Raw genomic sequence first — 25,791 nt, 5'->3', positions numbered from 1 at the left:
AGTGAATAAATTATACAAGAGTTCTATATGTTTGAAAGTTTAATCAAGCTCTTGGAAAAATGCTAAAAAAATCATTAAAGAAAAATAGATAAAACTAGCAATTGAAGAGATGAGAAGGCCAATGTCAGATCATGAGTGTTCTGAAGATCACAGCATCTGACAGTGTCTTGAAAAAGGCAAGGCTCAATAGAAGGTAAGAGTCCTATTTAGAATGTTGTGTAGTATAAGGGCCAGTTCATCAAGGCAGCATCTGTGAGGCTAGAAGAAGAATAGATAGTTTTGAGAAAGGACCACTGTATAGAATGGCTATGATCTTTAACATGATCAAACAGGTGTTGTTAATGTTAGCAAGCCAAATGCTTCTTTTGTATTCTTTCTTAGTTGTAACATGATAACAGTCCAAGATGGACTGAAATGTCATTAATTTCCTCTCCAGAGTGTGGCTTGTTATTTGTGAATTGTTCCAGCCATAGTATTGTGACTATTATTCTTTGTGGAGCAATGACTAGAAACTTCCGACAAATTAAACATAAAAGATGTTACACAATGACTGTGATTCCTCTAGTTACAAATAGGTAATTACACATGTGCATTAAAATGGTCACTTCCTTGTGTGTGTGTGTGTGTGTGTGTGTGTGTGTGTGTGTGTGTGTGTGTGTGTGTGTGTGTGTGTGTGTGTGTGTGTGTGTGTGTGTGTGTGTGTGTGTGTGTGTGTGTGTGTGTGTGTGTGTTTGTTTGTTTGTTTTTGAATGGATGGGTGAATGAGAAAGTGAGAAGTCAGAAAAATGAGCAAATCTGAATGAAAAGAAATATGAAAAACTTAGATAAGGCTTCTTTATTTTATAATTCTGGTTGCTTCTACTGTTGGGCTTCTGAAACCACTGTGTGAATTTACACAAGTATATAGGTACCAGTGCTTATAGATTTTAATATTGTATTAAGTAAGCTGTATAGTGTAGGACTTTGGTACATACCTTGAATTTTATTACTGAACTATTGTACAGTACTTGTATTAGAACAGACCAGAATCTTTCGTAGTATTATGGTATTAATGTTAATTAAACCAGTTACACTAACCCAATAAAAAAAATGCCTAGTTTGATTATTTTGTGCTTTTGGAGGATAATTAATGCAAATTGAATTATTATTATATTATTATTTTTTTTTGCACATACAGGTACTTTTTGTATATTTGCACATACCAGTATACTTTTTTGTACAGGTTTCCCTTGCTTTATGTGGTTCACTTTGTGTGAATTTTTAATCTGCAGTGACCCTGTTTCTACTAATAATTTGCTACATGTATATATTTGCTTTTATGCTGTCATCCAAGCCCATCATCGCTTGAATTTTTAAAAATATCTGATAAAAAAAACCACACCTTTGGTGGGGGTTAGAACCCATGATCAGGGAGTCTCAAAACTCCAGACCGTCACATTAACGCGATGGTCTGGAGTTTTGAGACTCTCTGATTGCAGGTTCTTACCCCGCCCATGGTATGGTTTGTTTGCAATCGTGTCATTACGATTTCGTGAGTCAATATCTGATAACCAAGGGGACATTTTAATCTTTGAGGTGGAAGGAAGGAGGGGTAGGGGTTGTCCCAGGAAGAATTTTAAGGGTTAGAATAAAGGATGTTTTGAGTACTAGAGGCCTAAGCATCTAGCAACCATATGTCATCACAAAGTTCCTCTCCTAAGTGCAGGTTATTTGTGAATTATGTGAGTGTATTACATCAGAGTGGATACTAATGATTTTTACAGCTTGTCCTGCCAAGTGTGAGCAAGGTAATGTATTTTTTTTATTATTATTATCACACTGGCCGATTCCCACCAAGGCAGAAAAAGAAAAACTTTCACCATCATTCACTCCATCACTGTCTTGCCAGAAGGGTGCTTTACACTACAGTTTTTAAACTGCAACATTAACACCCCTCCTTCAGAGTGCAGGCACTGTATTTCCCATCTCCAGGACTCAAGTCCGGCCTGCCAGTTTCCCTGAACCCCTTCATAAATGTTACTTTGCTCACACTCCAACAGCACGTCAAGTATTAAAAACCATTTGTCTCCATTCACTCCTATCAAACACGCTCACGCATGCCTGCTGGAAGTCCAAGCCCCTCGCACACGAAACCTCCTTTACCCCCTCCCTCCAACCTTTCCTAGGCCGACCCCTACCCCGCCTTCCTTCCACTACAGACTGATACACTCTTGAAGTCACTCTGTTTCGCTCCATTCTTTCTACATGTCCGAACCACCTCAACAACCCTTCCTCAGCCCTCTGGACAACAGTTTTGGTAATCCCGCACCTCCTCCTAACTTCCAAACTACGAATTCTCTGCATCATATTCACACCACACATTGCCCTCAGACATGACATCTCCACTGCCTCCAGCCTTCTCCTCGCTGCAACATTCATCACCCATGCTTCACACCCATATAAGAGCGTTGGTAAAACTATACTCTCATACATTCCCCTCTTTGCCTCCAAGGACAAAGTTCTTTGTCTCCACAGACTCCTAAGTGCACCACTCACCCTTTTCCCCTCATCAATTCTATGATTCACCTCATCTTTCATAGACCCATCCGCTGACACGTCCACTCCCAACTATCTGAATACGATCACCTCCTCCATACTCTCTCCCTCCAATCTGATATCCAGTCTTTCATCACCTAATCTTTTTGTTATCCTCATAACCTTACTCTTTCCTGTATTCACTTTTAATTTTCTTCTTTTGCACACCCTACCAAATTCATCCACCAATCTCTGCAACTTCTCTTCAGAATCTCCCAAGAGCAAAGTGTCATCAGCAAAGAGCAACTGCGACAACTCCCACTTTATGTGTGATTCTTTATCTTTTAACTCCACGCCTCTTGCCAAGACCCTCGCATTTACTTCTCTTACAACCCCATCTATAAATATATTAAACAACAACGGTGAAATCACACATCCTTGTCTAAGGCCTACTTTTACTGGGAAATAATTTCCCTCTTTCCTACATACTCTAACTTGAGCCTCACTATCCTCGTAAAAACTTTTCACTGCTTTCAGTAACCTACCTCCTACACCATACACCTGCAACATCTGCCACATTGCCCCCCTATCCACCCTGTCATACCCCTTTTCCAAATCCATAAATGCCACAAAGACCTCTTTAGCCTTATCTAAATACTGTTCACTTATATGTTTCACTGTAAACACCTGGTCCACACACCCCCTACCTTTCCTAAAGCCTCCTTGTTCATCTGCTATCCTATTCTCCGTCTTACTCTTTTTTTTTTTTTATCAACAAGTCAGCCGTCTCCCACCGAGGCAGGGTGACCCAAAAGAAGAAAGAAAATCCCCAAAAAGAAAATACTTTCATCATCATTCAACACTTTCACCACACTCACACATTATCACTGCTTTTGCAGAGGTGCTCAGAATACAACAGTCTAGAAGCATATACGTATAGAGATACACAACATATCCCTCCAAACTGCCAATATCCCAAACCCCTCCTTTAAAGTGCAGGCATTGTACTTCCCATTTCCAGGACTCAAGTCCGACTATATGAAAATAACCGGTTTCCCTGAATCCCTTCACTAAATATTACCCTGCTCACACTCCAACACTTTACCAGGTATACTCAACAGACTTATCCCCCTATAATTTTTGCACTCTCTTTTGTCCCCTTTGCCTTTATACAAAGGAACTATGCATGGTCTCTGCCAATCCCTGTATGGAAGAGGGTAATGTATTTATGGAGGGATTAAGGAAAACCTGTTAGCTACACTTAGAGACTTGAAGGTGGGAAGTACAGTAGGAATTTTGCAGTTCAGGGGATCATTTAAAATGTGATGTCTGCACACTTTGGGCAAGACAGCTATTGAATGAATGATGGTGAATGTATTTCTTTTTATGGGTCACTCAACCTTATTAAGAGTCAGCTGATGTTGAAAAGGAGTTTAAATAACCCTATGTATTGTACTGGTTTATACTGACATTCATTAAAAAGAGTGACCAGTAAGAAAACAGTTTTTGGCATGGGAAATCCAGTGATCATAGCTTGAACATCATGTGGTTGATTGTCACTTTAAGTGTCTTGTGCCAGTTAAAAAGAAAATGGGCACCCGGCCTGATGAAATTGGGATGTGGTGACAAAGTCAAGACTTGAGTCGAGGAAGGGCAAGGAGATGTGTTTTCACAGGTTCGTAGTATGTGCACTTAGTCCAGACAAAGGCAGGCTGAATGGTTAGTGATAGAGGGAGAGTAAGATGGGAGAAGGATTGGCGATGGAGGGAGAGTAAGATGGGGGAAGAATTGTGATGGAGGGAGAATAAGATGGGGAAAGATTTGGTGATGGAGGGAGAATAAGATGGGGAAGGATTAATGATGGAGGAAGAGTAAGAGGGGGGAGGATTGGTGATGGAGGAAGAGTAAGATGGGAGAGAATTATAATTGAATTGTGGATATATTTTTTCTCTTTGATTTTTGACCAATTCCATTGTTTTTTTAGTATGTGGATATTTGATCACTATCAGGTATGCCCATAATGTTTTGGTAAAAAAAATGTGGATTCCCCAAATTTTGTACTGTATGGGGACTGTGACTGTATTTTGTATTTTACTTTTTCTTCATTGTTTTTGAACCAAATTGATTTCTTTTGTGCATCTGACATTTGGTACGAGTGTTAATGTAATTTTGTTGGTAAACATTAATCAAGAACTGTGGAATTGGCAAAATCTTGAAAGAATCTGTTTATCATGTTATTTTGGGTTTGCTCTATGCAAAATTGCTTTATGTAAGATGGGCCAGGAACACATCTACCATATAAAGCAAGGGAGACTTGTATTCCGAATGGTGTCCCTTTATCATTCTTATTCTATCTTTTATTCTAATTTTCTTATCTGCCCATTTCCTCTGTCTCTGTATTGTTTATGTAGTACATATTCACTATTTTCCTTAGTTCATCTTCACAAAGTGTTTTTTGCCCATATTGTATCATTTTACCTGGTTTTATAGATAATCAGTCCATGTTCTGATAACTTTTTAATTAACATTCCTTATTTGCATAATTTGACAGTTTTCACTTGCTTGAATATCAGTCAGTTGATTTTATCATACTTTTATTGTTAACCAGATTCTGCCTGTTCATAATTCTCTGTTCTACATTTCTGTACTAATTCTTTTCAGATTTTATTAACAAAATACACAATTATAAACCAGTAACCCTGTTCATTTATGAAATAATTGACTGAGTAAATTTGTGGAAGTTGTAGTTTCTTAGATTAATGATTCATTTTCCTTAAAGGAGTCAACATTTCAAAAGTAATAAAAGTGGTGGTTAAACATTATTACTAGAATGTATATTTTTAGAAATGCTAAATCACTGTATGTATTTATTTAGATTTGTTGAGTAATTAAAAAAATGGCTTTGTAATTAGGTAAAAAGAAGCTGTTGAATGTGATTGTTTTATTTAAGACAATTTTTACACTTTTCATTATTAATATAGCCTCCATAAACCACATTGCTCTATAATTTACCACATTGCAAAACCGTTAGATCTTGGTACGATGGTAAAGTGGTGTACCACACTAGTAACGTGTTCTTGTGTTATATATTTTGATTAGTAATTTGAGAGTATTTGTATTGGTCAACTTGCATTTTATTTTGTTGGGTTACCTTAGCCCTTTTATCAGACATAGACCAGCTGAACAAGATTATGAAGCTGGTGGGAACGCCCAGTAAGGACCTTATTGATAAGCTCTCCAGTGAAGAGGTTAGTTCCTCTTAATGCTGGATACACTAGGCTATAATTGGCCCTTTATGCTGTTTTCACATCACAAGCTTAATAAATTATTGCCTTCTTTATTTCTCATATTCCATTGCTATCCTTACTATATTCTTACTAATATGGGGCAGTAGTTCTTTTTTACCACCATGATCATATATTATATTTATGAAAATATAGCATCACATAAACTGTATATAAAGGGTAGTATATTTTTGTTATTCATTTTTAATATTATTTACTTGTCTAACATTCTTTTTACTCAAGCTTTTGTGGTGTTTGCTACACAGGGCTTCACTGCATCACTGCCAGCATTTACTACTAACCATTAACTTCACTGAATTTTACTTTCATGTATTTAATTCTTCTCTCCTTTTTTATTATAAGTGTTTGCAGTCTTGTGCATATAAAATGCAGTTGAATACTTTTTAGTTATTACATTTGATGGATGATAGTTGTGAGGTTTCACTCCTCACTCCTCCCTCACTTGAACCCTTTCCCCTCCTCACACCAACATTTTTCATCTCTACTCAACACTTTCCCCATCACCCCACACTTCCTCACTCACCCCAACACATTTCACCCCAGCATTTCATTGTTCAGTCAACACTTATCCTCACCTCACCCTAACCTTTCTCATATTACACCCCTAATTTGTTTCTTAAGCACACACACACAGAATAATACCAACAGTATACACCAGACTAGCAGCCATAAGAATGATCATCAGAAATTTGCACAAAGAAATATTTCAGATATCTGTCTACAAAATATGTAAGACCAGATTTTGAGTACGTAGCAACTGTATGCAACCTGCCACTGGCCAAATGCATAACTTAGCTAGAGATAATCAAGTTCTGCATTCTCGGATGCACAGAAAGACACAACTCGGGAAGAAGTTAGATCAAGAAGAGACGTAATCACAACTAATAAATTATTCTGGGGCATAAGGAGGGTAAAAAAAGATATTTATTTGACATGGGAGGGATTACAACCAGAGTATAGTAATGTACATTATGCTGAATCTGAAGTGTAGAGGGAGTAAAGCTGTGTAATGAACATGGAAGCAGTAAGGTAAAAGTCGACTTCATCTAAGGGATCAAAAGTGAATGCTGTAAAATAACCTCAGTTACATTAGCCACTTGGAACTAAATAAATGGGCCTAGGACATTGGCACCTTAATAAATATAATATGGTTACAATGATTCAGAAATGCATGCACCTTTTACAGTATGTTTAGATACCAAGAGATTAAAACTTTGAATGTACAGTGGTACCTCAAGTTTCGAACAGCTCCCAACTCGAACAATTATGTAAGTACAGTATATTTTTGTAAGTGCTTTTGTAAGTGTATTTTTGGGTGTCTGAAATGGACTAACATAATTTACATTATTCCTTATGGGAACAAATTCGTTGGGTATCGGCACTCGAACAGCCTTCTGGAACGAATGAAGTTCGTAACTCGAGGTACCACCGTATATACTGTATTCAGAATCTTATAATTTTTTCCCTTAAGTGAAATTATCTCCTTTCTTTTTGAATATCAGCTTGATTCCTTTCTCAAAATATTTTGGACATTCTGTGATGATTGTAGAAGTTGAACATCACCAGTGTTTACACTTCCCTATCAATTTGAAAAGAAAAAAAAAGAGAATCTCTTTAATAAGATTAATATATACAATTTTAATATAAAAATAATTGCCTTGAAACTCTCCATTTGAGATGTACAGTACATTGTTATTAAACTAACTAAATTAATTTAATATTGGTTTGAGAGTTTTGCTAAATTATGGAGACCTTATGAACTTTTGACATATACATGTATAGTATATCTTTGTTATTAGTCAAGTACTGTGTGTTAACAAGAACCAGAACATTAGCTTCCTACATTTCTTCAGAGCTACTTTATGTTTTTTATGTTATAACATGCAATTTGTTTTTATCCTGCATTGAAAGGATGTCAGTTCTATTAATGAGTTGTCTCACATGATTGGTGAGAACCCCCAATAACTCAAATGCCAGCAAAATCTACCAACAGACTCCTTTCTACTCCTACACCTTAGTGGCATTCTTCGTCACCATTAGTCCACAGCAGTCAGGTGCTGTATAAAAGTACTGTAACATATTATTTTGATGAGCACAAATTACCATATTCCATGTTTAGTATTAGCATGTTAATGTAAGCAAACATTTTTTTAAAATTCAATAAATTTTTTGGGTCTTCTTTTATATTGAGTAAAATTGGATACAACAGCAATGTGTTACTACTCAAATTCAGAAAAAAATCCAGGTTTATGAAATGGCTCAAGTTGCAGTCATTTCTGATATTTAGAATCCTATTTAGTCATTATTTATGTTCATTATCAAAAGTGTCATACCATATCCTTGTAAAATTACTGTACCTAATACATTTCTCCTCACTTCTTCCATACACTTATGTTTATTATGCCTATATTTAATCTTTCATTTTTGCTTGATGTAATCTGTCTTATTTCATGTCAGGGATGATAACCTTTAGTTTTACATACAGTACACGTACAGGTCCGTCATCACAAATCCGGCAGTCAGTTATTCGGTTCCTTCAGTTATTCGGCACTAATTTTGGCTAGCATAATTTCAAATTTCCATGGTCGCCACACCAACCTGCTGGTACTGTTTGGTGGCGCTACTTACTGCATAAGTCATTCTAATTTCTTTTTCTCCATTTATTGTTATAAGCTGCTTACTTTTAGCCCTAGCCATGGTTCCAATGAATAAAAGAAATGCTTTTCGTTGTGTAAAGTACCTACACAGTACATTGTCCATTAAAGATAAGGTGGCTTTGAAGCCACTGTCAGTTGCTATGAGCTCAGTCTCGTGATGCAGGAGAATATGCTTTATTATTATGCTAATATTAACACTACAGTTTATTGCCTATCACAATTGATCTAATATGACATAATAAACAATATAAATAACATAAAACATGTTAAATACTCCAGAATGAATAATATTTGGCATAATACCGAGCAGTTCAACGGAGGTATGAAGAGGATACGAGATACAAGTACCATTCTCTTATCCCTGTCATGGGGCTTATATTATTATATTAGAGAAAACGGAGTGTAGCACAGGGCTAACTGTGATATACACTCATACTGCACCATAAACCTGAAACAAAAGTTATTTTCTCTATATAGATTACCACACATAGCAGCATATGTATAGAGAACCTAGGATAACCCAAAAAAGTCAGACAACGTAATTTATTTCTAGTACCTGGCTTGGGTTAGCCATATATGATTTTTGGTAAATATTCAATTCCCTGCCAGGGTAGAAACATTGGGCGTGTTTCTTTTCACCTGTTGTATATGTTCACCCATCAGTAAATGGGTACCTGGGTGTTAGTCGACTGGTGTGGGTGTTATCCTGGGACACTGACCTAATTTGCTTGAAATACTCTACATAAGAAGCGGCTTTCTATATAGTACGTAGTATGTCACTGATGTCAGCTATGTCTGTATCCCATGTACATGTACGTGTAGTGAATTATTATTATTATTATTATTATTACTGTTATTTTCTCATTTGTTTATTGGGTTATCTTATTGAAACTTGGGCAATGTATGATGGAAAGATACTTCTTAATGTACACCAAAAATCAAAGAAATCAGACCATAAATAGCGGAGTTCACTTCTCAGCCATTAGCGGCCGATTAGCGGTATATTTTTGTATGGTTTTTATGGTTATATTCTCATTTTTTCGGTCTCATTTGATAGAATGGAAGATATATTACAGAAATAGATATGATTTTGATTGCTTTCATGATGAAAAGTACCTTGGAATTGTGCTCACAGTAGCAGAAAAGTTCTATTCTTTAGCGATGCTCAAGGAAACAAATGACGTTACCGTCCAATACCTGTCCGCCTGCCAGTCCAAATTCCAATATGCAGTCAAGAATGAGTTGACTTTTTTTTTTTTTTTTTTTCAACAAGTCGGCCGTCTCCCATCGAGGCAGGGTGACATTATTTATACAATTATTACAATAATGCAGTAGTCTGCATAACAGTAAATCTTCTATTTTTTTGTGTGAATAAAAATTCCAAATGGTAAGCAAGAGTAATATAAGAGGGGCCTGGAGCCATGACTAATGAACAGAGAAAATGTTATTTTAGTGCCAGGAATGTCTGCATTGTCTATTCTGGACCCTATTTTCAAACTGGCATCTGTGAAATTGGCCAAATTGCCAATTTCTGACCACTTTATTGGGTAGTTGAAATAGGTGAATGGGCGGTTTCTTGTACTCAGTCGACAGACTAGAAGTAAGTTTATTCAGGTACTATACATAAATACAGTTACATAGATTATCATACATAGCAGCGTATGTATAGAGAACCTAGGATAACCCAAAAAAGTCAAAGTGACTTATTTCCAGTACCTGGCTTGGGCTTGCCATGATTTTGGGTAAATATTGTTTTTTTCTCAGTTGTTTGTTGGGCTATCTCATTGAAACTTGGGCAATGTATGATGGAAAGATGCTTCTTAACGTACACCAAAAATAAAAAAGATGGACGATAAGTAAGGGAGTTCACTTCTCAGCCATTAGCCACCTCTTTGTGGTATATTTTCGTATGGTTTTTATGGTTGTATTCTCATTTTTTTTGGTCTCATTTGATAGAATGGAAGTTATATTACAAAAATAGATATGATTTTGATTGCTTTCATGATGAAAAGTACCTTGAAATTGAGCTCAAACTAGCGGAAATGTTCGATTTTTGCCGATGTTCAGTGAACTTTGTGTAAGTCAAGTTGGTTAATTTTATTAAGTGTATTCTAACCTAACCACCCTGTAATCCAGCAAACTCAGTAATCCGGCACACTACAGGTCCCTATGATGCCGTATTTGTGATGGAGGACCTGTACTAGGAAAGGCTTTTCTTTCATGACTGCAGTACAGTACATGAAAAGTAAGCAAAACTTGCTCTGTACTTTAAATCCTTTATTCTCTTACATGACCAACTATATATATATATATATATATACTATATATATATATATACAGCCTCTCCTCACTTAGCAACGTACTCGTTTACCAATGCCTCGGACTTCCGACGGGCTCTCTCACCAATATGCATACCTAAATAATGTATATTAGAGTTGATTTTGTCTATTCTGTTTATTACAATATACAGTTCACTACTGTATAAACATTTATAAATATACACAGATATGTTATAAATGGTGCAAAAGTGACATTAAGACAATATCAAAGATGGTTGACACAAACCCACTACCATTATAGTGTGCTCCTCACTTAGCGATGAATTTGTTTACCAACGTGGTCTTAGGAACAGAACTCCATTGTTAAGTGAGGAGAGGCTGTATACATTTTGTCTATGGAAGAAATCGCAATAAAATGTGTGATTGAAAATATATAAAAATACCACAGTGAAAATAGAAAAAAATACATGAACACTTTCATGTGCCTATACACATATCTTCAGAGGAAGTTATGTGTATAAGCACATGAAGGTGCTTGGGTGTTTTTTCTGTTTTCACTCTGGTATTTTTATATATTGTATGTATTGTCAATGTATACAGTTTTACCTCATATTATGTTGTACATGTATTCCAGAGCTATAGCAGCTGGTTTAAGCTCAATTAGGCCATGAACATTTAATTCTGCACAATAGGAATCTTCAGTATGCATCAGCCCACTGATGACATTTGAGAAATGTATATTGCACACTATGCTTGAAATTACCAATAGACATACGACATCGCATAATAGCAAATTTGCATAAAGCGAACCTGCATAACACAAGAGAAATGTGTTGAGCATTGTGTGATTATGTATTTGTAATTACCTATTTGGCTGCAGGGAAGAGGGGGGAGGCAAGGTTGAGCTCCAGCTCTTGGTTTGTGCCTCATGACATTCAGCCAACTGAAGCTATTGGCCCCTGTCATCTATTTTTGAACTTCCTTTTGGAGTCTGCTTTGACTGTGTGCTTGCTTAGCCCATGCCACTTCTTTACCACTCTTATGTTCAATGTTTCCTGACATCTCTGTAGCTTATTTGGGTGTGTTATTTCCAACCATGTAATGTTGATCTTGTTACATCCCTGATAAAGTCAACTTTATTTCTCTAAAGAATGGCTTACAGTTGGTACAGAAAAGGTGATATTATTGACATACTTTATAGAAAGTCCCTGGTTATGCAGAGCATTTTGGGCAGCCTTAAAATTACTTATAACTACTTATAACATTGTTTCCACTTGAATCTTTGCAAGAATAATTTGTTAGTCTTTAGTAAAAAAGTTGGCTATAAACATTTGTGGAGGTTATTTATGTTGGCCAAATACAAATGCAGATACAAATCTAAACTGAAGGACCAAAGAATGTATAGCATCTTGGCCAAATCTTAGCCTGCTCTATACTACTTGATTAATTCATAATAAAAATCACAATAAGAAATAATTGTTAAGTTTAACAAAACGAGCACTACTGATTACTTAAATTACAATACAAATATGATGAGACAGTATATGCTTCTAATATACAGCCTGTCTTTGTCTTATTTGTATATGCCCTGTATTGTATTTTGTATGTTATGCTCATATCCCTTCTTCACTCCTCCAGTGACTTAAAGCCTAGTTCCAACATTTTTTATTCATAGTGCAACTTTATCTCTGAATTCAGGCACTAGTCTTGATGCACTCATATTTTCTTTAAACTTGCACTGCATGTTTTACTCAGGCATAGTTGCACATATAGGATAAAGTGTACTATGAGTCTGTTGGTTCCTGAATATGACTTTTGTGTTTATTTATGGGTTTACACAGTATTTTAAATATATAGATGTTCCTTGTTTTATGCATTAGATGCATTCCAGGCTCTTGGCAGTAGTGCTAAGTTCAGTCACCCTCTCAACACCTTCCTCCTCATGATGAGAATCTACAGTATGCTTTGCAAACTGATTTAGTTACAAACAGTGACTGTACATTGCACATACAGAATTGCTAATAAAAATGGGACATATCATAATAGTGAATTCACATGAAGAGAGGGAAATCTATACTAGTGAAATGTCACATGTATAAATCAGAAAATCGACATTTTGAAAATAAGCAAGAAATAAAACTTAATCTTTTGATCACTACTTTCATATACTCTGTACCTTAGGGTAATACATTGACAAAGAAATTTTAGTACACTGAAAAGCGTATTTTTAAAACAGAAGGGGTGTTGGGTTTGGTGCAGTGTTCCCTGACAAAAATTCAATGTATGTCAAAGGCCCTAAAATCTGGAACACCCTCCCTGAATACTCTAGAACTGCAGACACATTCATCACCTTCAAAACTACCATTAGAAAACATCTTATCTCCCTGATACACCCCGTCAACTAATTACATGACTACCACCTGGTAGTTCACACTTACACTCGCTCGCCCACTTGACCATAAACACAGAAATATCAATCTTAATCTTAAAATAATGAATCCTAACTAGTCATAAGTTGGCCTGTGATACTCCAATACTGAAACTACATATGTATTATGCGAAAACAAAAGCATTCACATTGCTAAACTCACAAACTAGTATTTAGTCACTTAGCCATAATACCAACTTACCACATAATTTGTAATATTTTAAAGTTAAGAATTAATCTAAGTCTGCCCAAAATGCCTAGCCATGCTAGGTGTTCTAGTGGCCCCCTCTGTAATTAGTATTTTAAAACATGTAAACCACACAATATCCAAATTCTGTAAACTCAGTATTGTAATCCTTATAGAGAATAAATAAATTTGAAATTTGAAATTTGACAATGTTGTCCAGGGTTATTTGTTAGACTCGGCTAGTATTTTTACCGCTTAGTTTATGCCATCCTTATGACACTTTTCCATATTACATGTATGTCTCCCTCGACGTTTGTGATCATTTCGGATTCCCTCAATGCTTTACAGACCATTAAACAATTTGATTCCCCTCATCCACCGGTCCTTCGTATTCAACTTTGGTTGCACCATGTGGCTAGCAAAAACAGACGTCGTTTTCTGTTAGGTCCCTGGACACGTTGATGTGTGGGGGCAATGAACAGGCAAATGCTGCTGCGCGGTCAACTGTGCATGGTCTTCCAGTTTCCTGTAGAGGTATTCCGTTAAGGGATTATTTTACAGTCATCACTGCCCATCTTCATGGTCGTTGGCAACAACAGTGGTCAGACATTCACCATAACAAATTGTAATCCATTAACCCTTTGACTGTTTTGGGCATATATATACAGTGGTCCCTCGTTTTTCGTAATTAATCCGTTCCTGGAGCCGTTACTATAAACGAAATTTACGATTTGCGAATCAATTTTCCCCATAAGAAATAATGTAAATACAATTAATCCGTTCCTGACACCCAGAAGTATTAAAACAAAAAAAAATTTTACATGAAATATACATATAGTACATAAACAATACAATGGGAAATGATGAATGAAACATTAACAGCATAACACTTACCTTTATTGGAGATTCTTCTTAGTGTATGGGAGACTGAAGGAGGAGAGAGATAGGATTGTTTACAGTTTGGAAGGGGAATCCCCTTCCAGCAACACCTCAGGTACCAATTGCTTCTCTTCTCTGTTTCTTAATGCCACTAGGACCACCTTGAGAGTCACTCTAGTCCTGTCTCGCAAAGTAACTGTGGAGAGAGCTCTGTTTCTGGCATCACTTTAACACTTCCCGAAAATGGCCCAAGACTTTGTCGCTGTACATATTTCTCACCTTCTTTACCACAGGCTTGGCACTAGGAGCTTTCTTTGGAGCCATGGTAGCTTATTTAGTAATTACAAGCACTACAATGAGTGGAACATTATGAAATATTTCATAGGAGCACTTGAGGGGACCTTCACTCACTGGTAAACAATGCCAGACTGGCTGGGTAGGGAGGCCGCCCCGGCTCACACCGTGCGTACGCGTCCAGGATGAACTACTATTCGCGAGTCAACCTATGAAAAGCGAGTCCATGTTTATTAGAAAATACCCCTATGATTGGCGAAATTTACGATTGCCGAGAACTATGAAAAGCAAGGGACCACTGTATATGTCTTAAGAGCCAGTGTTTTGGACGTATACATGTATAGTATACAGTGGACCCCCGCATACCATACGCATCGCATACCGTACAATCCGCATACCGGTCGCTTTGATCGCAAAAATTTTGCCTCGCATACCGCCCAAAAACCCGCTCACCGCCCTTCGTCCGAGACGCGTCCAATGTGCGGCCTGAGCCAGCCTCATATGTTCCGCCGGTGGCATTGTTTACCAGCCAGCCTCCGCGGTAACATCCAAGCATACAATCGGAATATTTCGTATTATTACAGTGTTTTCGGTGCTTTATCTGGAAAATAAGTGACCATGGGCCCCAAGAAAGCTTCTAGTTCCAACCCTACAGCAATAAGGGTGAGAATTCCAATAGAGATGAAGAAAGAGATCATTGATAAGTATGAAAGTGGAGTGCGTGTCGCCGACCTGGTCAGGTTGTACAAGAAACCCAAATCAACCATCTCTACTATTGTGGGCAACAGAAAGGCAATCAAGGAAGCTGTTCTTGCCAAAGGTTTAACTGTGTTTTCGAAACAGAGATCGCAAGTGATGGAAGATGTTGAGAGACTCTTATTGGTGTGGATAAATGAAAAACAGCTAGCAGGAGATAGCGTCTCTCAAGCGATCATAAGCGAAAAGGCTAGGAAGTTGCATGAGGATTTAATTAAAAAAATGCCTGCAACTAGTGATGATGTGAGTGAATTTAAGGCCAGCAAAGGTTGGTTTGAGAGATTTAAGAAGCGTAGTGGCATACATAGTGTGATAAGGCATGGTGAGGCTGCCAGTTCGGACCACAAAGCAGCTGAAAAATATGTGCAGGAATTCAAGGAGTACATAGAAAGTGAAGGACTGAAACCTGAACAAGTGTTTAATTGTGATGAAACAGGCCTGTTTTGGAAGAAAATGCCAAGCAGGACCTACATTACTCAGGAGGAAAAGGCACTCCCAGGACATAAGCCTATGAAAGACAGGCTTACTTTGTTGATGTGTTCCAATGCTACTGGTGATTGCAAAGTGAAGCCTTTATTAGTGTATCACTCTGAAACTCCCAGACCGTTCAGGCAAAAGAATGTCCTCAAGGAGAATTTGTGTGTGCTGTGGAGGGCAAACAGTAAGGCATGGGTCACTAGGGACTTTTTCTATGACTGGTTACACCATGCATTTGCCCCCAATGTGAAAGATTACCTAACTGAAAAGAAATTAGAACTTAAGTGCCTCCTGGTGTTAGACAATGCCCCTGGTCATCCTACAGACGTGGCAGAGCGACTTTATGGGGACATGAAATTCATTAAGGTGAAGTTTTTGCCTCCTAATACCACTCCTCTCCTGCAGCCCATGGACCAGCAGGTTATTGCAAACTTCAAAAAACTGTACACAAAAGCTCTGTTTGAAAGGTGCTTTGTAGTGACCTCAGAAACTCAACTGACTCTAAGAGACTTTTGGAGAGATCACTTTAATATCCTCAATTGTGTAAACCTTATAGGTAAGGCTTGGGAGGGAGTGACTAAGAAGACCTTGAACTCTGCTTGGAAGAAACTGTGGCCAGAATGTGTAGACAAAAGGGATTTTGAAGGGTTTGAGGCTAACCCTGAGAGGATTATGCCAGTTGAGGAATCCATTGTGGCATTGGGAAAGTCCTTAGGGTTGGAGGTTAGTGGGGATGTGGAAGAGTTGGTGGAGGAGGACAATGAAGAACTAACCACTGATGAGCTGATAGATCAACTTCAACAGCAAGAGGCCAGACCTGAGGAAACTGGTTCAGAGGAGGGGAGAGAGAAATTGAAGAAGTTGCCTACTACAAAGATTAACCCTTTCAGGGTCCGTCCCGTAGATCTACGGCTTTATGGTGAGTGTCCAAACCGTAGATCTACGCCATGAGCTCAGCTCACTCTGATAAACTGTGAGTGGTACATTTGGGCCTAGATATGAGAGAATACATCTATGTGGTATGTGTGCACCACATAAAACAGATCCTGCAGCACACTGTGTATAATGAGAGAAAAAAACTGAAATCATGATTTTTCGATTAAAACAGCAACTTTGCAGTGTTTTTTCGTATGTTTTTTATAGTTGTATTTGCGATTTCTTGGTCTCATTTGATAGAATGGAAGACATATTACAGAAATAGAGATGATTTTGATTGGTTTTAGCACTGGAAATGGCTTGAAACTGAGCTCAAAGTAGCGGAAATGTTAAATTTTTGCCGATATTCAAGAGTAAACAAACGACCTCACACGTCTAATACTCGCCAGCTGGTGAGTCTAATATACATTCACAAATATGGTGATGATATTTATACAATTATTACAGTATTGCATAGCAGTAAATCTTCTATTTTTTGGTGTGAATAAAAATTCATTATGTGAATAAAAAATCAAAATGGAATTTATTTGTAAAGCCTCAAAACATGACTAATGAACAGAGGAAATGTTAGTTTAGTGCCAGGAATGCCTACATTGTTTATTCTGGACCCTATTTTGAAATTGGAATATTTTGAACTTTGTGTTAAATTGGCCAAATTAACAATTTCCGATCACTTTATTTTGTAGTTGAAACAGTTGACTTGGCGATTTCTTGTGCTCAATCGATAGAATAGAAGTAATACTAGTGAAATAGCTAAGAATTTGGTTGATTGGAATAATGTAATTGGCCTAAAATGGGAGTCAAAGTCGGCAAAATCGCCGATTCGTAAATATCGCTGACACATCAAAATTCGCGAGAGCATAATTTCGTCAATTTTCCACCAAATTTCGTACTTTTTGTTTTATTACCTTCACAAAAAGATTCTCTACGATTTCATAAGAAAAAATAACAAGTTTTTTTTTTTGAAAATTCTTGGACACTGGTGCGTGACTCCAGATTTGGGCCTTGGACCCTGAAAGGGTTAAGGAAATCTGTGCAAAGTGGCTTGAAGTGCAAACCTTCATGGATGAAAATCACCCTCACACAGCTATTGCAAGCCGTGCTGGTGATTATTACACTGACAATGTTGTGAAACACTTTAGGGAAGTCATAAAGGAACGATAGGTACAGGCCACTATGGACAGATATGTTGTGCGAAAGAAGTCCAGTGACTCTGAAGCTGGTCCTAGTGGCATTAAAAGAAGAAGGGAAGTAACCCCAGAAAAGGACTCGACACCTCAAGTCTTAATGGAAGGGGATTCCCCTTCTAAACACTAACACTCTCTCTTCCCTCCTCCCATCCCATCAATCATCACCAGATCTTCAATAAAAGTAAGTGTCATGTAATTGTGCATGCCTTTTTCAGTTTGTGTGTATTAAAATTAACATTTCATGTGGTAAAAAAATTTTTTTTTCATACTTTTGGGTGTCTTGCACGGATTAATTTGATTTCCATTATTTCTTATGGGGAAAATTCATTCGCATACCGAACATTTCGCATAACAACCAGCCCTCTTGCACAGATTAAGGTCGCTATGCGGGGGTCCACTGTACTCAATAATTCTAGCGGCTTCAAATCAAGCAGGAGAAAGCTGGTAGGTCCACATGTGAGAGAATGGGTCTGTGTGGTCAGTGTGCACTGTATAAAATAAAACCTGCAGCACACAGTGCATAATGAGACAAAAAATTCCGACTGTGTTTTTGATTAAAACACCGACTTTGAGGTGTATTTTCGTATAGTATTTATGGTTGTATTCTCTTTTTCTTGGTCTCATTTGATAGAATGGAAACCATATTAGAGAAATAGAGATAACTTTGATTAGTTTCACAATGAAAACAACCTTGAAATTGAGCTCAAAGTAGCAGAAATGTTCGATTTTTACCAATGTTCAGGAGTAAGCAAATCACACCACACGTCAACTTGGGAGTCTGATATTCTTTCACTAGTGCACTGATATTATTTATACCATTTTTACAATAATGCAGTAGTCTGCATAACAATAAACCACCTATTTTTTGTGTGAATAAAAAATCAAAATAGAAAGCAAAGAGGAGCCTTGAGACATGACTAATGAACAGAGGATATGTTATTTTAGTGCCAAGAATGTCTGCATTGTTTATTCTGGACCCTATTTTGAAATTGGCATGTTTTTTAATTTGCATGAAATTGCCCAATTTGCCGATTTCTGACCACTTTATTGGGTAGTTGAAATCGGTAAATGAGCAGTTTCTTGTACTCAGTTGATAGAAAAAATGGAGTTCTAAAGAAATAGCTATAAGTTTGGTCGACTGGAACAATGGAATTGGCCGAAAATAGGGCTCAAAGTTGGCAAAATCGCCAATGCGTATATATCACCGAGATCGCTAACTTCGCGGGAGCGTAATTCCGTAAGTTTTCGATTGAATTTCATACTTTTGGTGTCATTACCATCGGGAAAAGATTCTCTATCATTTCATAAGAAAAAATATTTTTTTTCCCAAAAATTTTTCGACATAGATTGACAGTTTCAAAAAGAGGCTTGCGACAGTCAAAGGGTTAAACTGCTTTTGGGTTTGTGTCCATCTTCTTACCACTGTTGGCATACTCGGGAAACTGTGCTCTCCCATCTCCATATAGGCCATACTTGCCTTACCCATGGGTATCTCATAGAATGGCACCCTATTCCTCTCTGAGATTTGTCGGGTCCCTATTTTCGTTCTTCCCTTTTTGCAGACGGCCCTGCCTTTGACTTACGATTACATTTTGACTTTTTGTCAGCAACTGCTTTACTATACGAACTTTAACACAGCCCCTAGCGTCCCTTCCAGCCCTTTTCTCTCCTCACCTCTGATCCCCTCTCTACCTAGCTGTTTACAGTCCCGACACTATTTTCTGCCCCACAGCCCTGCATGACCCTTGTCACTTTAGCTCTTTATTTGATTATAATAATTAAAACAGAAGTACAGTCACATGACCTGATTACCTTGTTTCATCAGCCTTCTCAAGAATTGTACCTGTTGATGCTCTTGTAGTGGTGTCAAGACTCTACTTTCTCTATGACATAAAAATTTAGGATGGCTTCTATCATATCGGATTCAATTACTTTTCTTTCATCATTGCAATTTGTGTTGTGATTATTTCGGTAACAAGAGTCTGGTTTACTGGTATGAAGGCTAGGGTAGGGAACAGATTCCATACATGTAATATGGAAAACTTGAGGAAATAAAAGCTAGATTGGACTATAAAACAAATTCCAACTGCACAATGGAGCAGGCAACATATGTGAAGGACTTGGGAGTGATAATGTCAGAAGATCTTGCTTTCAAAGATCACAACAATCTCATTATCACATCTGCTAGGAAAATGATAAGATGAATAATGAGAACCTTCAAAACAAGGGATGCCAAGTCAATGATGATTCTCTTTAAGTCGCTTGTTCTCTAAGCTGGAATACTGCTGTACACTAATGGCTTCTTTCAAGGCAGGAGAAATTGTAAATCTGGAGAATATACTGAGAACTTTCACCGCACTTGTAAATATGTACAGTCAAGCACCTCAAATATTGGGAACATTTGAAATCCTTAGACCCATACTCCTTTGAATACAGGCCTGGTCATGGACTGGACTGCAGGGGTGTTAGACTCCCAGAACACCCTCCAGGTAGGTAGACACTCCTGCCTGACCTTTTCTTATTCCTTCTTTAGCTCATCCCACCCTGCAGTGCTGTATGACCATTTCAGGTTTAGCATTTAAGTTTGATTATATTATTATTACTCAGTAATAAGAATTTGGCAGACTAAAATGTGATTTTTTTTATCTCATTACATCAGTCTGCATATTTAATATTCATGAATTAGGCAGATATTATGTCTAATATTTTTGTATAGTGTACATTATAATTATGCAGACTTAGCTGATCAGATGTTTTGTTCTATAGCTCTTCTCAAGTGAAAAGAGAGTGCTTCCTGGTAAGTGTACCTTTGTGAAGTTGCAAGAGTAACAAATGTCTGTTACTGTAATCATTATTGGGTGGGAAGAATTGTTTCAGAGTGCTACTGTAAATCCTCTTGTTAATACTACAGCAAAATAATTTAGTTAACCAAGGTCTTCAGCTCACCTGGTTTGAATAAACAACAGGCAATGTTATATTGTTTATTTTTTCAAATACCATCCAGGCTATTTGGTGTCAGGGAATATCTGTACATTGCTATAAGTTCATGTCATTGAACAGGATTTGTTAAGTAGACTAGGGAAAAATGGCTGTTTTCTTTACATACATCTGCCCTTCAAGGTAAGTATTGTTGTGTATGGATGCTAATTTTTCAGTCCATATAAACTACTCTATATAATATTTTTTTTGTGTAACTGCAGTTGAGAAGTAACATTCAAAATTAAATACCATGTGGAAGGCTTTCATTGTATGCTCTATTCCATTTTGGAAGAACTTTTTCAGTCCCATTTACCACAAAATTCACTATATAAGAGAGCTGACTGTACCTGTACTTTCTGTTTTTCTTTTGCTGTCACTGATTCCATTCTTCCTTATTTTCACTTATATTTGTTTCTTATGCAGAGTCATTACAGTGGAACCCTGAGTTTCGGCCGTAATCCGTTCCAGGAGCTAGGCCTAAACTCGAAACGGCCGATAGGCGAAGCAGTATTTCCCACAAGAAATAATGTAAATAAAATTAATCTGTTCCAGACCCCCAAAACTATCCACAAAAAATGCATTTTTTAAAGAATAACTATAGTTTTACATACACACAACACAGATAAATACATATATGTATAGTATACAATAGATAAATTAAAATTTAAATAAACATTTAAAATAACATTTACTTACCTTTATTGAAGAGACTTGCTGGCATCTACAAGATGCCACCACAGAACAAAAGAGTTAGCCTGTCTTTCATAGGCTTGTGTCCTGGCAGGGTCTTTTCCTCCTGAGTAATGTAGGTCCTCTTTGGCATTTTCTTTCAAAATAGGCCTGTTTCGTCACAATTGAACACTTGTTGGGATTTGAATTTTTCAGTCTCTACCTACCCCTTAAATTCATGCACAAATTTTTCAGCTGCCTGGCTGGCAGGTTGCCTGGCTGGCTGGATGCCTGGCTGGCTGGATGCCTGGCTGGCTAGATGCCTGGCTGGCTGGATGCCTGGCTGGCTGGATGCCTGGCTGGCTGGATGCCTGGTTGACTGGCAGCCTGGCTGGCTGGATGCCTGGCTGCCTGGCTGCCTGACTGGCTGGCTGGCAGGATGAGCATGCAGGGTAATGTTCACTTAAGGATAAACAATGCTACACTGGCTCACGACGCCTGCACAGGGAGGCACACAAGCGCATACAAGCGGACAGGTCTGGTACACTGGCCGAAACTTGGGATAATGGCCGAAACACGGGACAGAATTTGGCTGAAAAAAGCAGTCGAAACTTGAAGCAGCCAATACTCAGGGCGGCCGAAACTCAGGGTTCCACTGTACCTTCTATTGGTTTCCTGTATCAGCTATAGTAGGGGTTAATCCAATACTGAATCTAGATTTGTTAAATGCATTTCTTAATTTTTCCAAAATATAAAATGAAGTGGTGTTGCAGACTATTTCATTCTGTATTCATTAAAAGCTCCAAAGTAGAAATCTAGAGATATGCCAAACAGTTTATTAGGTAATGGCAAAGAAACTCTTGGTGGCGGCTGAACTATGAGCTATTTGCAGATGGAAAAAATTATTTGCATAAAAGAATGAGGGTTTCCTATTCTTAATGTACTAGAAACTAATATCCCATTAATCAGATAGAACATAAATAAAAATGAAAAGCTGGAGGTGAGGAATGGCAGTTTTGTGCAGTATAAAGTGCAGTGAATCATAAAGATTGTAATAAGGAATTTATAAAATTTTAATGAGGAAAATCTCATTTTTGGCAATCCTCCTTCTTGCATAGTAATATAATATAGAAAACTAGGGCCAATTAGTCTGTTGTTTTAATACTGATGTCATTCTAGTTATTACAACATGTTAGTGAAGAAAAATTAACTTTTAGTATAGTACTGTATGTATATGTTACAATCTCTTTTGTTTTTACTAATGTGGCTTTTAGGGTGTCTTTTTCGTTAGGCTTACATGTGTCGAGGTCACTAATTGGCTTTTCAGTGCCTTTAATTCTGATGCTCTGCTCCTTCTAACACATAATGTAGCAGCCTTAACCTGGCTTCTCAGACATTGACCAACTAACGCGCATCCTTGTCATCGCTGGAACGCCTGATGAAGAAACACTCGCTAAAATCACCAGTGATGAGGTAACTAGTCGGTAGTAAAGTAGTCTCAAATAATCGTTTTCTGATTTTCACGAAAGAATTAACCAGGGAATAACATCAGTAATAAGGGGAAAAGGTCTATGCTAATTATGGGAGGTAAAAACTTTATTCAGCTTATCGTGCTACATTATTTAAATAATTTTATTTTACATTGTAGTGTTTAAAATATTCAAGTACATAAATATTGTCCAGTTGAATATAAGCTACTACAGACGAGAGGAAACCTTGCTATAAGAAATGCAATTTTTAAGACCAAGACCTTGTAGTCTGAAAGTTATTTGAAAACCTTGTTTTCCACTGTCTTTCTTCAAAATACAGTACTGTATAGTATGTACTTTAAGTGGAGATAGATCTCTAGGAGTCTACACCTGCATATCTGGACCCTGATGGAATTGGTTGGACATGGACATTATGGCATAAGGAGATCTTTTATTATTTTTATTATTATTATGACATTTCGTATACAAGAGGCTTGATAAAGTCTCTTGTAGGTGAAATTTTCTTATAATAAATGTCCTTCTGCTATACATGCTTTTTCTTACCATTTATCTGCTTAGTCATTCTCCAACTCTGCTAGGATTAAATATAATTAGGCAATTTTTTCTTTCTAGACAGTACTATGCCAGTAGAATATTTAAAATGTAAGTCAATAACTGTCGTGTGGCAAAATGATACGTGTGGCTGATATGTATTCTTTGAATGTAAAATTGATATAGGCATTATAACAGCATACAAAGTTAAATAAAATAAACAAAGAGCATGTTCAAATCTTGTTAATCTGTTTGTTTTATCTGGACTCACTACTATTGAACATTGACATAGTGTAATTTTAAGTAGTATACTACAAATACTGTACCAACTTTTGTACGGTATTCTTTCTCTAATTGTTCAGGCATTCAATTGGAACCTATTTATATCAGCTTTAAATTTGTTTTAATAATTTTATACTGTGTTAAGCTGAAAGTTGAATCCATAGGAGTCATTTAGTTCTGCAAGGTCGACATCAACCATAGGAATGTAAAAGTACAGAAGATTAGCATAAATTAAAACAAGAAATTCAAATTGGCACAGTGAATCAGCTGGTAATGGTCAAAATTATAAGTTATTAAGAGATATTAAGTGGAATAAAGTTTCTACCGAAGTTATGCATTTACCAAACAAGAGATCATAATGTTCTTCATAACAGCAATGTTGGTTTTGATCATTTTATGGATTTTTAACAAATAACATTACCATAGATCTTGCTTGTGAAACCATCTTCATTTATGTCAAGTGTCAGATAGATAGGGTACATCAGTTTACATTCTCTAAAATTACAATGCACAGTTATGTACTTACAGTATGAGACTATATTTTTTTATTCTTTTATAAAACAGGTTCAAACTTAGGGAGATATACTGCACATGAGTGACATTACATTGACATATTAGACATACAGAATATAGTTAATTTTAAATATATTTTAATGATTTTTACCTATCTTTTTCCAACCTTTGTCAAGGTATTATGGTGTCTTCCACGTTACTTTTGATTCCTGTCATCTTGGTCTTTGTTGTTCCTTCCCCATTGACTAATTCTTGTTCTTCCTAAGTCTTCCGTTATTATTCTATATGTACTGTACTTTTTATACTCTTAAAATTTTCTTCCTGTATACCTTTTACCTCAAATCATTGTTTCTATTCTATTCTAATAATCAAAACTAAGCACTAAAACATTCTGTTCTGAAAGTTCTGTCTAGTATTAACAGTTATAGTATATTGAAGGGAAACCTGTCATTGTATCCTTTTTATAATTTTTTTTTAGTTGCCTCTTGTGTGCGGTTTGGAAGAAGGTACGGAAGTTGTGTGGCAAGTACGCTCCGGACCCAGCTCCTGTTTTGCTGGTTGCTTGTGTTAGTGATGCGGAACCTCTTGAAGTTGCCACGGAAATCAGGAACTATTTTGTCTGTCTCCCCCAAGGGCTTCACCTCTGCCCCTCGTTTCTCGCTTCTAAGTTTGCCAGGGAGCAGTCGCCCTTGGATTTCTCTTCTAATGGGATGGAGCCATACCTTTTACTCTTTTAGAGCTAGAGTCCACACTTTGTTTGTCGGTTATCAGCATTTGGGCCCAATGATATTCATATCTGTATGCTACAGCATCTGTATTCTACAGCCCTTACAGTCCTTTTACATCTTTTCAATCTTGTTTGGAAGTGAGGGGGGTCTCCCTCATCAATGGAAATCTGCCATTGTACTACCATTTCACAAACCAGGCACTTCGGGGCTTGATATCTCTCACTATCGTCCCATTGCTCTGACCAGTGTAGTCTGCAAGGTGATGGAACGATTGGTGAATAGACGTCTGATATGGTATTTGGAGACTCAAAATAGTCTTTCTCCTCACCAATATGGCTTTCGCAGGGGCCACTCTACTTTGGACGCCTTTCTCCAATTAGATACGTATGTGCGAAATGCCTTTGCTAATAACCACTCTGTCCTAGCAGTCTTTTTTGATCTCGAGAAGGCATATGACACCACCTGGAGGTATAACATCTTAACCCAGGCCCACTCCTTAGGCCTCCGTGATAATCTACCGACTTTCCTTGCTGCTTTCTTAACTGAAAGACATTTTCGTGTCCACATTGGCGCCTCGCTCTCCTCAGACTTTGTTCAGGCCGAGGGAGTCCCACAGGGTTGTTTCCTTAGCACTACCCTTTTTCTCTTGGCTATAAATGTCCTACCTTCTGTTCTTCCATTGCATGTTTGGCCGTCA

General features: G+C 37.3%; 2 protein-coding genes across 4 annotated transcripts in view; both read left to right on the top strand.

The window, feature by feature from the left end:
• Nucleotides 1-25,791, top strand: part of LOC138852929 (sorbitol dehydrogenase-like) — a 614,649-nt gene that overhangs the window by 130,353 nt on the left and 458,505 nt on the right. The gene's annotated exons all lie outside the window — the stretch shown is intronic.
• LOC128688114 (mitogen-activated protein kinase 14) overlaps nucleotides 1-25,791 on the top strand; it is a 214,308-nt gene that overhangs the window by 133,117 nt on the left and 55,400 nt on the right. The window contains exon 7 of one of the 3 annotated variants that reach the window (XM_070086605.1): nucleotides 5,683-5,762. The exons of 1 other annotated variant lie outside the window; for it this stretch is intronic. In XM_070086605.1, coding sequence (XP_069942706.1) covers nucleotides 5,683-5,762 — 80 coding nt within the window. Of the gene's footprint in view, nucleotides 1-5,682; nucleotides 5,763-22,943; nucleotides 23,024-25,791 lie in introns of all 3 variants that reach the window. One more of the 3 variants, XM_070086604.1, reaches the window with a different exon arrangement.

Source organism: Cherax quadricarinatus, chromosome 19 (assembly GCF_038502225.1).
Source record: "Cherax quadricarinatus isolate ZL_2023a chromosome 19, ASM3850222v1, whole genome shotgun sequence".
Lineage (NCBI taxonomy): Eukaryota > Metazoa > Arthropoda > Malacostraca > Decapoda > Parastacidae > Cherax > Cherax quadricarinatus.
The sequence above is the reverse complement of the archived record's forward strand: the minus strand, read 5'-3'. Positions and strand labels throughout refer to the sequence as shown.